This window comes from Aplysia californica, unplaced genomic scaffold (genome assembly GCF_000002075.1).
Source record: "Aplysia californica isolate F4 #8 unplaced genomic scaffold, AplCal3.0 scaffold00209, whole genome shotgun sequence".
NCBI classification, from domain to species: domain Eukaryota; kingdom Metazoa; phylum Mollusca; class Gastropoda; order Aplysiida; family Aplysiidae; genus Aplysia; species Aplysia californica.
Window position 1 is genome coordinate 684643 of NW_004797479.1, and position 16093 is coordinate 700735.

At 40.7% G+C, this 16093-nt stretch overlaps 1 protein-coding gene across 1 annotated transcript in view; it reads right to left on the reverse strand.

The window, feature by feature from the left end:
• Positions 1–503: 503 nt before the first annotated feature.
• Positions 504–16093, reverse strand: part of LOC101863816 (carbohydrate sulfotransferase 8) — a 28939-nt gene continuing 13349 nt past the window's right edge. The window contains exons 3-6 of the mRNA XM_013083080.2: positions 14389–14572; positions 13475–13526; positions 5595–5822; positions 504–3328 (exon numbers count right to left, since the gene is read on the reverse strand). Coding sequence (XP_012938534.2) covers positions 2377–3328; positions 5595–5822; positions 13475–13526; positions 14389–14479 — 1323 coding nt within the window. The 5' untranslated portion in view covers positions 14480–14572 and the 3' untranslated portion in view covers positions 504–2376. The remainder of the gene's footprint in view (positions 3329–5594; positions 5823–13474; positions 13527–14388; positions 14573–16093) is intronic.

Below are 16093 nucleotides of genomic sequence, written 5' to 3' on the forward strand. Positions count from 1 at the left end.
AGAAACTGTCCATAGACTTTCAAGGGAAGTAACCATTCAATTTAAACTTTTCACTGCCAAACTCTGTGTACGACTTCACTCCCTTATTCTTTTACCCTTACATTGAAGTAATCAGACACAAGGACTCGAATCACGTGATTAACCCTCTCCGTACGCCCTGGGGTCGTTTTGTACTCCCAGGGTAGTATTATTCACATTTTAGAATACTTCTTATGCGAAAAACTCTTTGAAACTTTCAGTATTTCTTAAAAAAAATCATTTTGGCAGACAGCTATGTAAAGCGTACGGATCGGATTAACGAATACATTAATTTCCTGTTTGGGAAGTGGTGGCCAAGAGTTCCCCTCTTCGTATGGATACGAGAGTAAAAACACGACGTACGGATAGGGTTAAGAAAAATAATTTCTTTCCATTTCGAAATCACTGACTTTGTACTCCATTACACAGAAATAAGCTGGAAATAAAAACGCGTAAAGAGTTAAGGAACAAGAGTAAAGCATCCCTTATAATATTATAAAGCATTGTTTATTTGTTCTGCATAGGTACACGCTCTATGGTACTCAGACACTCACTACAAAAATTCGGGTTATAATCAAATGATGTAAGTTGACCTACTAAAAAGTGAACCATTGTATGAGCTGCAAGGAGATTACAAGACAAAAACCAAGAAGAATTTGGAGAGGTGTTATAAGTAGAATATCATCCTTAAGATTGCATCCGTCTCAAACAGTCTAAAGTTTGACAAACTGCCGTACCCATTTGCAGCCACAAAATAGATTTCTTTGTTTTCTAACATTTTGGTTCCAAAAACAGAACTATTTGCCAAATTCATCAATTTGCTGGTCAACAGCTTTTCTTCTGAGGCATTTTTAGCGTCCGTTTTTTTTGTTTTTTTTCTTTTAGCGATTACAGTCGCTTCGCTAAGGTTACAGATGACATGAGTTCTATTTCCATATGGTGAAGATTTTTATCAAGTGTCTCCCTCTGTGTGCTGGGTCGCTGTTTCCCTCTCACTCTCAGCCCGGGTTGGCCCTGGCAGCCATGATCGAAGAAACCCGTCTCCAAAATGATCTAAAGTTTGTCGTTGCAAGCGTTACACATTTAAAATCACAATTTATAACAAATCAATTTACGTCATGTTTTTCAGCTTTTTAGTTTTAGTAAGAGTTTTACAGCACTTGCAACACTTATGTCATATAAGTGACGAGGATTAAAAGGTGTCACAAGAGAGTAACATACAAAGAAAAGAAGGAGGGGAGATAAGGACGATAGATATTTGATAGGAAAAAAGGAGCAAACCATATAAGAGCACCCGCCAATCACCCACTTTCTCAGCTTTGTCGTATAGTCGACACGAGGGTTCAAAAAGAATTCCATCATAACACATTTATTTGCAAGTCAGTTTTACCGTTTCGGCAAGATTTCTGACCAATATGATATTTGTCTAGACCCTTTTTAGAACTACTTGGAGTGCTGCCATGATGCAAGAGTAACCTACTGGAACAAACAATTTTTTTTTAATCCACGAAATACGCTGCACGTCAAACGGCTGCAACAACAACAACAGCTACAACAACAACAATAACAACAACAACAGCACCAGCAACAAAGGTCAAAGTATAGGCTTTTGCCTAGCTTACGTCGACCATTTTTACGTCCTATAACGCCCCCCCCCCCTCAAAAAAAAAAAAGAAAGAAAAAAGAAAAAAGAAAAAGGATTGCAGTTATAACTCAATTCGTTCTGTGAAATGACGTCAGCCCAGCATATTATATTATGGAACACCACGTCAGAGGGTGAAGACCACCAACTTCAGATCAAGTCAGTCGTTTGTGCCAATTGTGAAATCAGGGCGAGGGGAATTCAATAAATCCTAATACTACTAATGTATTACATTAATGATAACGCCGCGGTGGAGATACTTATTTTGTTTATAGATCGTCTAGGGTAAGATTTTACGTATTCAAGTTGCTTTTATGCAAAGAGTAAGAGAAGATGAGGATCGCAACCCTTCCTAATTAAAAACACTATTGTTTGACAGACAAACAGAAGGTATTCTTCAGAGCTAGTGGATTCATTTATATAACTGTGCATAGAAAGCGAACGACGCCTTTGTCGAGAGTGAAATACGTGGATTTTGTACAGGCCTACCGATCTGTCGTGCTAAAAGAAAGTACCCGAAACCTACAGAAGTGGTTGGGCCTAACGGTTGACGAATTGGTGAAAGTAGATCTCGAACCCTCTCCCCTCAACCCCATTCTAAAAATAAGTTAATAGTTTCTTTCGAGTACGGTGTCAGTTAATCGATTGAGCTACAAAAGGCATTATTCAGGGTTGAGATCATATCTTAAAAGGACGGAACATGCTAAAAGCAGTCGTTACAAGTTCACCCAGTCGTTTCTCCAATTAAGAATATAACTCACACTTGTTTGATTGCGGTTGTCTTCGAAAATAACCGCTGGTTTTGGATCGTAACCGAATAAGTAAAAATCGTCATGATAGATTTCAGTCAATCTCTGACGGTCTTGTAGAGACACTTGACTATAAGCAGCCTTAAAAGCAGCAAGCTTTTGGCGCTTCAGTTTATCCCTATCCGTTGAAGTCTCTGTAGCTTTTATACAACGCGATCTAAAATCATCTGGAGATATAGATTCCATTTCTTCCTCTGAGTAGGGAAAATGAAAATCGTGCTGAATAATGCCTCTGATCTGCAGACGTCTCCATATCACTTTGCCTACGTCTAGAGCAGACGTGCACTCGGTGACCTCACGCCTCCAGCTGTGTAGAGAGTCTTCGGTGGAGTCTTTGATGACGTCAAGGGTGGACGCCGTTTTATAACGATTTTCGTGCAGAAACGACGAACTGACGTTGAGTTTTTGAGATAAGTTGTCAATGTCACTGGACGCTTTTTCAAGCTTTCCAACAAAGTCGTACCTCACCTTGCATATATTGCACATAGTCGTCATTGGAACAAAGTGCAGATCGCTCCTCCACAAGCGAGTCACCACAAGGTGGACAAATGCGCCGAAGGGGACGCCACTCCCACATTTATGCTCGGATGAATTGAGGCCGCTGTCCCTTATTGCAGGCACTCCCCAGTCCCGCCAGTAGACAGGGTTGGGTGAGTACAGCTTGTCTACGTAGGCTGAAAACACGCGCCAGTAAGGATCTCTTGTAAACAGGAATTTGAAAGATTCTGAAATAAATTTCGTTTTCTCCTGTTGTGACGTCAAGTCAGTCAGACTTGTCAGTCCGTTCCGGCCCGCGTCTGCGATCTTAATATCATATGGTGACGTCATAGGCCCTGGCCTGTCGACTGCCATGATGTATCTGTGGGTGGGAAAAAAAGTTACGTATTTGAACTCAAAAGCTGCTCATTGAAATAATTTGAAATGGTACAGAGTCGTGCCATGCCGGTATGTTATATTCGTAATAGGAGACATTATAATTTTTTCCTATAATTATATACGACGCATCGTTCATCCATCTTTATGCTTGTATGATTATTATATTGTGTGACAGTGAAGGAAGGCAAGCCGTTTTAAAACAGAGAGATAGAAAAGGAATTTTTTTGTTTGTTTAGACGTTAAAACGATTGGAAAAGACCTGGTCATGATGATACGAGGTGGATTCGATCTCTTTGACTACGTATATATATATAGTTTTTAGTTGCTTTTTGAATGGTCTGTTCCGTAAACCATAATATTTGTTCACAGCGCTGCTTTAATTACGATGTCTATTCTTTTTCCACATCTATATTATGATTACGGCCAATGGCGAGCAGGGTGCTATCCCATACTTATTCCATTTCCCACTTTTGGGAGTTTTAGTCACAGCTGTCAAGCCTATTGAAAAATCTTTATTTGAGACCAACATCTTTGCGGTTAAGGCATGTGTTCCGGAAGGTTTAGGTTTAATTGTGTGTCAACTCTCGTTTTCAAAAATATGGGAATCTAGCGTTTTCAAAGCGATTTACATCAAAAACCGGATAGTTGGAGTTAGTCCAAGACAACAGTAAACTCGTGACAGCAAGTGAATCCAGGAAATACATGTATAAGCATATTATTATGTTAAGGAAACGCCTATCGGTAGTTTTGCTTTTTTTTAAAAACCGATCAATCTCTCCAATGGGTGTGGTATTACTGATTTGTTTATTTCCCATTTTTAAATAATTATAGTGGTTGCGTCTCTGGTGTAGTTGTTAGCACAGTAGAACGTAACGAGAGCGACCCCGTTTGGATATATAACGAGGCATTTTGAACATTTTGGGAGTTCTTTTAAATATTACTTGCACGCAGTCACAAAGGATTTGTGAACTGTCGTAGAGGGACTATACAGCACTTATTCAATTGTAAAATGTTTGAAAAGACATCAGGTCCCAAACCAAAGAAATACCCAAAAGTACCAGTGATTTATGGGGCACGGAAAAATACATTCATTCAATTTTGTATCTCATTGTTTACATGTGTTTCTCAAAGTAAGCCCGCATTTGAATTCTGCAAAGTGTACCCACTCTGTTATAAAAGCCAAGAGAGAAATTTTGAGCTGGTAACTTATTCCAGACTTGTTGTAATTTTCTTTTTAATGATTTGCTACGAGTATTTCAAACCTTTAAATCAAAAGTCATGTCGCTTCAAAAGTGAAATCAGTGTGTCAAAGTCTTACTTGTAAATAAAAGATTGTTTGGTTAATCATTTTTTAAACGGTTTCAAAGCGTCGATATGCACACGCTACATCAATACAAAGGCTCGGATCAGAATTCTGTCCTCGATGGACCATCTGACAATGGAAGTAAGAATGAAATTCCTGTAAGTAGATGACATTTGATAAAATTACTCGTTTTCGAAGGGCACTGTCACATTGATTACAATTGAAGCGTGTTTTCCCAAAACTCAGTGAGTCAATTTTGACAAGCGTCTGATTTCACCACGATATGCCTCTCACGTTTATAACATAAAAATGACCAATTTATGTATTGTTATGTGCAATTAGTCCATTATTATTTTATGAATGTTAGTGGCATCCCATTATCCCCATGAGCACCAAGGCGAAGCTCATCAACCCCATTTTCCTTCCAACGCTCACATATCAGTGCCAGACATGGTCCCTAGCAAAAGCCTTAGAGAGGAAACTGGTCACAGGAGAGATAAAATGCTTAAGAAGAGCGGTCAACAAAACAAGAAGAGACAAAGTAACAAATGAAGTCGTAAGGGACACCATGGGAGCAACACCAGTGCTATCACACATTGAAAAATAAAAGGTCAAGTGGTTCGGACACCTCACGCGGATGCCCTTAAACCATCCAGCTCTGAGAGCATACAACATTAAATATTCTGGATGGAGAGCCAGAGGAAGACCAAGGCGACGATGGAGTGAATCTGTGGCAGACACCCTCAGAGCTCACGGGATGTCCCTCCTTCAGGCCACACGCCTTGCTACAGACAGACGCCTGTGTCTCCCCGGGACACCCCCCGGTACAAGCGGAAGATAAAAGTAAAAAGTAAAAGTAAAGTATGTTAGTGGCATCGTGGTGAAACCAGGCGCTCGTCAAAATTGACTTACCGTGTTTTGGAAAACAACTCTTCAATTAACCTACCGAGTAAAAAATGTTGAGCCGGCTTTGGCCAGAGGGCAGTAGAGTAGTTTCCGGCGACGTGAAATGACAGGGCTCATCGGGAACGAGGCGACACGGTTGATGGGACGCATCTTGCCATTTGCAGCTGCCATGTGATGACATCGCTCCTCCACCTCTGTGTGGAGTGGGTGCTGGGTGGTGGTGTGTAGTTGAGGCTGGGGGGAAGGAACTGGGTCTACCTCATTTGTGCTGAAGGAAAAGAATAAAAGGAACGAGTAAAAGTAGGTTTTGATTTGCTTTTTTTCTTCTTTCTTTCAAAGATGTGGACAGCGGTGTGGATTTGGGTGGAATTTGGGTGGAATTGTACTGAAAGCAGGTGCTCGCCAATGTGAGGAAATCGCAGAAACTGCCCCCCCCCCCCCCCCCAACCCCCTTAGACAATTTTAATCATTTTTGTTCCTGACTCACAACCCTTTACGACCATGTTATATGGATTTTTAATTAACTGAAATGTGTTGATATGATATAAGGCACACGCAAGGTAAATTTTCAGGTTTTAAGGACACCCAAGCTTTGGAAGTCACCAAACTTTGGAGGCCTTTTTTTGCGCTAATTTCAGTTCTGACACCAGGCGACGCGAACTTCATTCAATCGCAAACATCTCGACTTCTGTTCAAGAGAAATGGCTGCTGCTTTTAAGGACAAGCGGGCTATCCCAGATTTCGGGGGTTTCCAGAAATTTTAGCCGACACCAAAAGTGGGCTTTGCCCTACCTATAGGAGACATTTGGTTTCGTTGGTGTGTATAATCGTTTGGTGATAGAGAAAACCCTCCTTGTCTTTTAAAGAAACTGAACAAGGGGCAAAAACTTTACCTTCGATTTTCTGAAAACAGCTTTTTTCGGGATAGCCCACTTGTCCTTAAAAGTGACCAAATCATTCTTTATTCACCAAAAGCAAGATAAACTAACAGGCTTTAAGATTATACCAATAACTCCATCTGAAACTGATGAGCGCCTTCTCCACTGTGTCGTGACACATACAAAATGTTGTGATGAGATTAGGAAAGACAGAAAAGAACATTTCTCCATGGGTATTGCTGTCTTCTCAACTACAGCAGAAAATAAAACGTGGGGATGGGAAATCTTTGCTGGTAATGGCTTCTTGCAAACACATAAGAAAACGGCCTGTTTCGACAGACCACAACTGAAAAAACGGCTTCTGTGGTGTAGTGATACGGCGCTTCGCTGTCTCGCTCCGAAGACCCCAGTTCTATTCCTGAATTGAGAGAATATATTTTTTGGGGGTAAGTGTTTTACGGCGCTCGCAACAGCATAAGGTCATATGAGCGTGCGGGACACACTTAATATTCTCAGTTGGTGAAAAAGTTTGAATTTTTCCCTTTTGGCAGCAGAAGCCTACTCTCATCGATTTTAGACCACCAAAGGATCTTTAACGTGCGCAACTTGCACACGGGCCCTCCGAGATTTTTCGCCCTTGTCCGAGAAGGCTAGGTGTAAATAATCTTTCCTACCAGAAGATCAGGGGTGTGGCTGAAAGACAGCAGTAAGAAGGAGCCAAGGAGTGGCAGTAGAGAGGTTGCAGAAAGAGTCAGGAGCCCAGAGGAGGGGGCAAAGGAGGTGAGGGGGTGGGGGCAAAAAGAGGAGACAAAAGCAGACGACAGAACATTGCTAAAGAGCAGGAAAGGATGTGAAAGGAGACAATTTTAGAGAAGAATTTTTTTCCGTCACTACCTGGATTCGAACCTGGGACCTTTGAATGAGAGACGAACACTTTGCTGGTTATGGCTTCTCGCAAACACATAAGATAACGGCCTATTTCGACAGATCACAACTGAAAAACCGGCTTCTGTGGTGTAGTGGTATGGCGTTCCGCTGTCGCGCGCCGGAGACTCGAGTTCTATTCCTGAATTGGGAGAATATTTTGCGAGTGTCTCGGTCTTTCTGTTGGGATGGTGGGGTTGGCACTGACAGAGGATATTAAGCTCATTCCCCTAAGAGGTCTAAATTGTGTCAATTGGGGGGGGGGGGAGGGGAGGGGAGGGAGTGTAAAACACCGACACAGAAAAAAACAACAACTGAAAGGCTCTATCAATTAATCGGTGTTCTACATTTTGAAAAAAAAAATCAAATTTCTTTCATATTCACAAAGCAGCTGTAGTTCCTTCGGCGCCAGCCTTTTCCGTCCACATTTAAAACCTAAATGTGAGGCAGCGTGGTGGAATCAGGCTCTCGTCAAAATGCTCATAGTGAAAAAACTTGCATTTTTCCACAGGTTTGTGAATTTTTTTCAAATTTTTGTTTTTTAACTCAACACTTTTCATGCTCTTTAAACAACTCATTTCTGTATGGATTTTTGTGAAAAACGTTGATTAGAGGCACACAAAAATGTACATTTTCAGTTACCACGGACTCTTAAGCTAAGGAAATAACTAATCTTTTTCTCACTAATCTTATCTATGAAAACAGGTGACCCTCACCCCCTTCATTCGCAAATATCTCGACTTGTATTCAAGATAAATGGATATTTTTTCACTCAAATAAAGACAAATGAACAAACTTTAAGATGATACAAATAACTCTACATGCCCAAAAATTGACGAGAGCCTGATTCCACCACGCTGCCTCACAAATACACTTACCAGAAACCTTCATTGCACACAATGTGGGTTGTGGGGTTTGTTTTTGGTTGGGTTTTTTTGGAGAGGAAGAGACACACATTGGTACATGTCGGCGGCCTAGTGGTTAGGCTCTCGGACTCGCAACCGTAAGGCCATGGGTTCGAATCCCGTTAGGGGCCCGACGTTGTGCCCTTGGGAAAGGCACTTTGCACACATTTTCCTCACTTCATCGAGGTAGAAATGGGTAACCGGCTATAGACAGTGAACGATCTTGTCAGCTTGATAGTGTTTGAGCGAGTGAACTCCGCAGCTTGCACTGTATGCTTCCGCAGAAGCCGAGAATGTTTCTGAGTGTTCTCAGGGGATCTGCTGGGGGTAATAATAGTTGTAAAGCGCATAGAGCATGCTCTTGAGCATGGATATGCGCTATATAAATGCAATTATTATTATCATCATTATGTGTTCATTTTTTCCCCAATTGTGAAAACGTGATGTTTTAAAATAAGCCTTGTAATGATTCTTGAAATAGGACGTCGAACAGCAATGGAACGATGCCGGTTACAAAATTAATTAAAGGCCCTTGGTAAAGATCAAGGAAAAATGGAAACTTGAGAGCCTTTCCGGTAGTCTGGGAATTTGGCAACCTTGAAACCTGGGAACTTGGGAGTCTGTGAAAGTGGGAAGCGTTTTCTTTTGTTTGCTTAAGTAACTATAAGCATGTCGAATCATGGCTGTCATTTTGTGCCGGATGCAAAGCCTGGAGAGAACGACAAATATGGGAAAGACAAAATAGAAAAACCCACCGGGTGTGTGTCAACTACTATTGTATACACATACTTCAATAATTGCAGAGAAAATGGCCTTTCAAGGATCCAAACTTCAACCATCCGTTAGTATTCGAACGATGCTGCGTTCTAACTGTTATTGATTTGATCTTCTCTGTTGCTTTCTTCTAGTATAGTATAGACACACAGGTGTGACAATTATTGCAGATAAATAAGAGTGCTTCGAGTACATTGTTATTGCAATTTAATGCTTATTCTCATGCCTCCACCCCCCCCCTCTCTCTCTCTCTCTCTCTCTCTCTCAGTATTACTCTGTCACACACACACACACACACACACACACACACACACACACACACACACACACACACACACACACACACACACACACGTTCACACACACACACACACACACACACACACACACACACACAAACACACACACACATACACGTTCTCAAAAGTAGAGTTGAGAAAGCAAACCGATAGCCGGCCAGGTAAATAAATCCTCCTCCCCTTCCCCCCTCCCCCCCCCCCCCCGGTCCTCCCACCGATGGAGACAGGACACACTTTTCCCAAAAAGGTTATACAGGAGCAGGCTTTATTAATAATTTAGCTGGAGGGGGATGGGGGAAGTGGTATACAGAACGATTGCGTGACGGCTGCCCGCCCGAGGCTACGTAGGAATAATAATTAATTAATTAAACAGTGACCTTTCCTACAGGTTCCAATGGATCCAGCTGTACTGCTCTCTGACCAAGGCCAGCTTGACCATGATCGGAGATCTTTCTATAAGGGAAACCGTTTAACATACTTCGTTTAGACTTTTGGGGGATAGTTTTACGGTACTTGCAACACAGATAGGTCATTTTTATATTAAAGTTCCGAACATTTACTTTTCAATACATGACGACGACGTCAAAAACTTGAGGGCGTACATACGAGGAGTAGGTTTACAAAGAGATGTGTCATGATTTGACGCTTATGTTAATGTACCAACCCGTGTGGACAAAACTTTTGACCTTATGTTATGTAAATGTCTCTAATTTTACTTCTCACAACGTGAGACCATCAGTCGTAAATATGTCGACTTTTGTTAAAGACAGATGGGTATTTTTTTTTCACTAAAAGCAAGGCAAATGAACAGGCAATCATATAAGACATAAAAGAAGGTTTTTTTTACTATCCAGCATAAGGCTATTGTCACAATAAGCATAGATATGTATTGCTCTTGAGAGTATGTATCTATATAACTCCAAAGGTCTTGTAATTAAATTTCTGCATGTGGTTGAATTATGTATCTGATGTGACATGTACTTTTTGTAAGCTTACTTCTCTTTTCATATTGAATTTTAATTAGAGTAATATATAATTTTAATTTTTATGTTTACCTGCATGTGTTTTTACGGTCCTCCCTCTGGGATAATAAAGTATGATCTTATCTCTTATCTTATTTTTTAACAATTTTGTTGGGGCCAAAAACCTTTAGTGTCCCTCTAGAAATATTCTTATATTTCTGTGTCGGTTTTACTGAAAAATAGTGGATCAAAGCGACACAAAAAGTAGAATTGCAGTTCCCTAGGACATTCAAGTTTTAGATTCTTTAGCTAATTTTACTTCTGACACCAGGCGACCATCAGTCGTAAATATGTTGACTTTTGTTAAAGACAGATGGGTATTTTTTTCACTAAAAGCAAGACAAATGAACAGGCTTTGGAATGCAAATGAACAGGCATTCATATTTTGCTCTAAAATGGACGAGCTCCCTATTTCACGTACATTGTCGTAGCACGTTTGATGATGAACATGAATTGATCATTGACGTGAGCTGGTTAGTAACCACCTGAGACATAACTTCCCGTGGAGAGTGAGTCAAGCTACGCCACATCTACTTTGTTAGCTCTTTTCCACATCTTTAACCACTCTCAGTACTTAGTGTTTTACTATCGTATCTATACGACGTGGGGAAGCGTGTGCCGCCACTTTCCAAAGAGGAAATTTACTCGTTAATCCGATCCGTACGCTTTGCATGACAGTCTGTCAAAATGACTCTTTGAAAAATACTGAACGTTTCAAAGAGATCTTCGTACTAGAATTATTCTAAAATGTGAAGAACACAACCCCGGGGGTACAAAAATGACCCCAGGACGTACGGATAGGGTTAATAAAAAACCTTCCCTCTTCACCCCACCCCATCCTCACCATTTCCTGTTTCGAATACCTTTTTCCCGCCCTGTCATTGCGTGTTGACACATCGCTCCTGTATTAGATACTCACGGAGATTCAACCTCTGTGCTTTTGTAAGCGTTACTCTTTGCAACAAAGAAATGTGGTCAAATATTCATGGGCTGCCTTTTCTAATATGAAACGCGTATAGGAAGATCTCTTTGCACGTTTCTCCCGTCTGTGGTATCTATCAAAGCACATGCCAGCTGGAAACACATGAGGCAGAATGATATGCGAGGTGTGCTGACAAAATAAGTTAAGTCTCGGATTTAACCCTCTTTGGTCACGTATAAGGAATTTACAGGTTGGGTTTGTACTGTTTATTATATTAAATGATAAAAGACAAGTTTAACTTGAAGAAAAAATGGCATCCCTTAAAAGTCTACAAATTTGATGTGCCTATTTTCGGCTGACGTCTCCCCTCAAGGGTTGCGAGAGGTAACTCATTTTGTCAGCACGCCTCACATAATATGTGAGGCAGCGTGGTGGAATCAGGCTCTCGTGAATTTTTGGGCATGTAGAGTTATTGGTATCATCTTAAAGCGTGTTTACTTGTCTTATTTATTTGGATGAAAACAATATCCATTTATCTTGAATACAAGTCGAGATAATTGCAAAAGAAGGAGGTGAGGGTCACCTGTTTTCAGAGGTAAAATTAGTGAGAAAATGGCCGCCAAAGATGAGTTATTCAATAAGCTTAGGAGTCCGTGGTAACTGAAAATTTACATTTTTTGTGCCTTTAATCAACGTTTTTCAGAAAAATTCACACATAAATGAGTTTTTTAATGCGTATGAGAAGGTGTTGAGCCAAAAAAAAAAAACGATAAAAATTCACAAACCTGAGGAAAAATACAAGTTTCTTCACTCTGATTATTTTGACAAGAGCCTGATTCCACCTCGCTGACTCACGTATGTCATGGGTACTGGTCAATTGATTAAGAACAAAGTATATCTTACTAAGCTTACTAGTTTAAGCATGCTTTATGGCACCATTGATACAACTGCAGTTCGCTTCCAGGGGTGAGGACAGAAAGAACCAGAAACCTTGGACCCCACTGTTATTTTCAATTGAATTCGTTACTACTCCAGACAGCGTATTTTTTGGATAAAGGAGACGGCACAGAGATGAGTGGTTGCATCTGCTCGGCGTCTTTGCAGCAGACATTGTCCTCATGATAAATTGAAACCACTCCCGTGAAAGGTGTCATACAAGACCGAAAACTAACTTCAGTCTTGGGTGTTATCTTCTGTATTTGCGTTTAATTATAGATGAAGGATGTCGTAAGTGCTGGTGAACGCGTTTTGTTAGGTCAGTCATGGAGAGGTTCTTATTGAACTATCTACAGTGCGTCAAAAATTCGTAGTGCAACTTATTGTCAAATATTTCCTAAACTATCGAACATAGGTTCGCCAGCTTCTGCTCAATGACTTGTAGTAATTTGTCGTAACAAATAGTTGTAAACACCTGTTACCTGTGTTCCAGGAAATGTTTTAATTAATAAACTCTAAAAAAGACCCAAGAGGGTGGTTTCTACAGATTTTAAAAGGTTTATAGCGAGGGGGGAAATGGCTTTTAAAAGCAAGCCCGTCATTTTTTTTTCTTCTAATCACGACATTATGCTTACCGAATACATGTTTCGGGAACCTATAGTTGAAAAAGAGATGTTCACTGTTAAGTTAATTTTTTTATAACAAGTTTTGTCAATAAAAAGAGCCATTGGTGAGCTGTGACGTAAGCCATACGTGTATCCAAATGTGTGTGAGAAATAGGAAGTGCTGTGTACAATCCAATTTTTCGCGCGACGGAGATTTATAATATTATATAAGGTTACAATCTAGCCCCCACTGTTGTGGACAGTTGTAATAAAGTTAAGAGAAATTGATACAAACTGCTGTGCAAAGTAGGGGTGACATTGATTCACCAGTAAAAGAGATTATTTGAGAACATGAAGTTATGTCACGAATTGTTGCACGTCAGCACCACCAACAGCAGCAACAACAACAGAAACAACAACGACAACAACAACAACAACAACAGAAACAACAATAACAACAACAACAACAACAACAACAACAACAACAACAACAGAAACAACAACAACAACAACAACAGCAACAACAACCAGAACAACAACAGCAACAATAACAATAACAACAACAACAACACCAACAGAAACAACAACAACAACAACAACAACAACAACAACAACAACAGCTACGACAACAACAACACTCTATTTTATTACAGACCTTCTTTTGAGGTCTCTCTCAATTCCTAATTGAATGTCTATCGTCTCTCCCACTGCAGATGAAGAGGAACAAACATTACATATATATAATTATTATTTCGTTATATATATAGTGTGTCTCTTTTTGTTTGTGTGTGTGTATGTGTGTGTTTAGGTGTGTGTATGTGAGTTTAGGTGTGTGTGTGTGTGTGTGTGTGTGTGTGTGTGTGTGTGTGTGTGTGTGTGTGTGTGTGTGTGTTTGTGTGTGTGTGGGTGTGTGTTTATATTACCGTGATGTACATGCAAACTACTAGTGCTCTCTTTCTCTCTATATTTCCATCTCTGAATTTCTCTTTCTGTTTGTGTTTCTGGTCTCTCTCTCTGTCGCTGTCTGTGTGTCTGTGTGTCTGTGTGTCTGTGTGTCTGTGTGTCTGTCTGTCTGTCTGTCTGTCTGTCTGTCTGTCTGTCTGTCTGTCTGTCTGTCTGTCTGTCTGTTTGTTTGTCATGGTCCTCCTCCTCCCCCTCCTCCTCCTCTTTCTCTTCTTCTTCTTCTTTTTCTTTTTCTTCTTCTTCTTCTTCTTCTTCTTCTTCTTCTTCTTCTTCTTCTTCTTCTTCTTCTTCTTCTTCTTCTTCTTCTTCTTCTTCTTCTTCTTCTTCTTCTTCTTCTTCTTCTTCTTCAACTGTTAGATCTGAAGCAGACATTGCCGATCATGGTTCCGTCATCCCCCTGCTCAGATGCTCAAATTAACCCTTTCCCATCGTGTCACCTTTCTGATAAAATCCTCCTAGCAAGTTAAAGTATCTCTCTCTCTCTCTCTCTCTCTCTCTCTCTCTCTCTCTCTCTCTCTCTCTTTCTGTCTATTTTGTCCAACGTGTAAAAACACTGGTTGGAAGAATTGTACAACGTTATTGAAACGGTGCGTGTATCTCACTCACCTTGCAAGATGTTGATGTAGATAAAGCCACTCGTTATCAAGAATGCAAAAGCAAAGGTCACGAGCAGTGACCTTTTGGCCCTACAACGCATCTGGGGTTATTTTGGAAATTTTCTTGTCCTCTGATTTTTTTCCCCACGTTGCGAAGTCTGTCACTCGCACTTCTAGCATGTCGGCACAGCCAGCTGTTGTAGAGAAAATACACAGATTTGATAAGGTGGAAATGTTGACTTCAATAACGAACCCTGATGGGCGATGTGTGTCGCAGATCGGGCACTTGATGATGACAATGATGATGATGATGATTTTTTGTTTGTTTCCTTAATGGGCCTGACGGACTCCACGAAGAAATCTTCGAGCGAGAGCGAGGCTCTTTTTCTGCTCCATTGTCAATATTATGCTTAGAGGCACGTCCACTCGTCCAAATAACTCCATTCAAATTGCCATTGATGATGATGATGATGATGATGATGATGATGATGATGATGATGATGATGATGATGATGATGGGCAACAAGCATTGTTGATCTGACGACAAGAAAATAGACTGGAGCCTTGACAGTATCTGCTTATAATAACCAGGTTAGCATCAGCCACTTGAGGATTAGAGAGAAAGGCGGTGGAATCGGGTCCTCAGCGTTGTCGATCCTGACTTTAAAAATCCGTTTTAATGTGTCCAAATTATCGATTTCTACCTTTCAATTCCCTAAACAATATGAAGAAAAAGTGGCCTTGGGGTAATAGTTTCAGTATAGGTGCTCTGGTGCACTACACTGTACGTAAGATTGGTTATTTTCGTCAAACCTAGAAAACCATGACCTACGAGCTCAAACATGTCCAATTGTAGTGGATTTGACCCATTTATGCCATAGTGGTAGCTTTTGTTCTGCTATGAGGGATAACGTGGCTTTCCTCTAATGTATATCAAACAATGTCAAATGGAGATTTAAGAAGTGCAATGAGCCCTGGGTTTTAGACTAGACGGTAAAATCAAATTATTGATCCGCAATTTCGACACTGATGAGCTACCACACAAAGCAGGCGAGAAGAAAAAGACAGTGAAAAAAACAGCAAGTGTAATAAGAGTAAAGAAAACCACGAACAAAATCAAGGACCTCGACTACACCTTGCGTCAATAAACACATGCTAACAAAAAATAAAACAACCTAACAAACACCCAAGCAAACATTTTTTGTTCGAACACAGCTGTGCACGAAAGTTACTGGGTTTCTTTGACGACGACATGCGAGCATCGATTCAGTCAGCCTATACCTTAAGGCCTGCCAACGGGTGACTGTGTCTACTAACTGGTTTAACTGTCGGGCTCGCAACCCGAGAGATTATGGGTTCGAACTCCGTCAGGGATCCGCTGTTGTGTCCTTGTGAAAGGCATTTTGCACGAACTTTCCTCACTTCACCCAGGTGGTAATGGGTACCCAGCTACAGACAGCGAAGAATCTTGTTAGTTTTTGCAGTGTTTGGGTGCTTAATTGGCTGCTTTGCGTGCACAGTTTGCTTTCCAGGAAACGGAGAACGTTTCTGAGTGTTCTATAGTCTGTTGAGGGTTGCAAGATAGATTGTAAAGCGAAGCGTATAGAGATTGCTGTTGAGCGGGGATATGCGCGATGTTATTTATTGTTACTTATTGTCATTTATTATTGTTACTGCCATCCTTCGAGACGAACAAGATGTAGGTATGTGAAGTG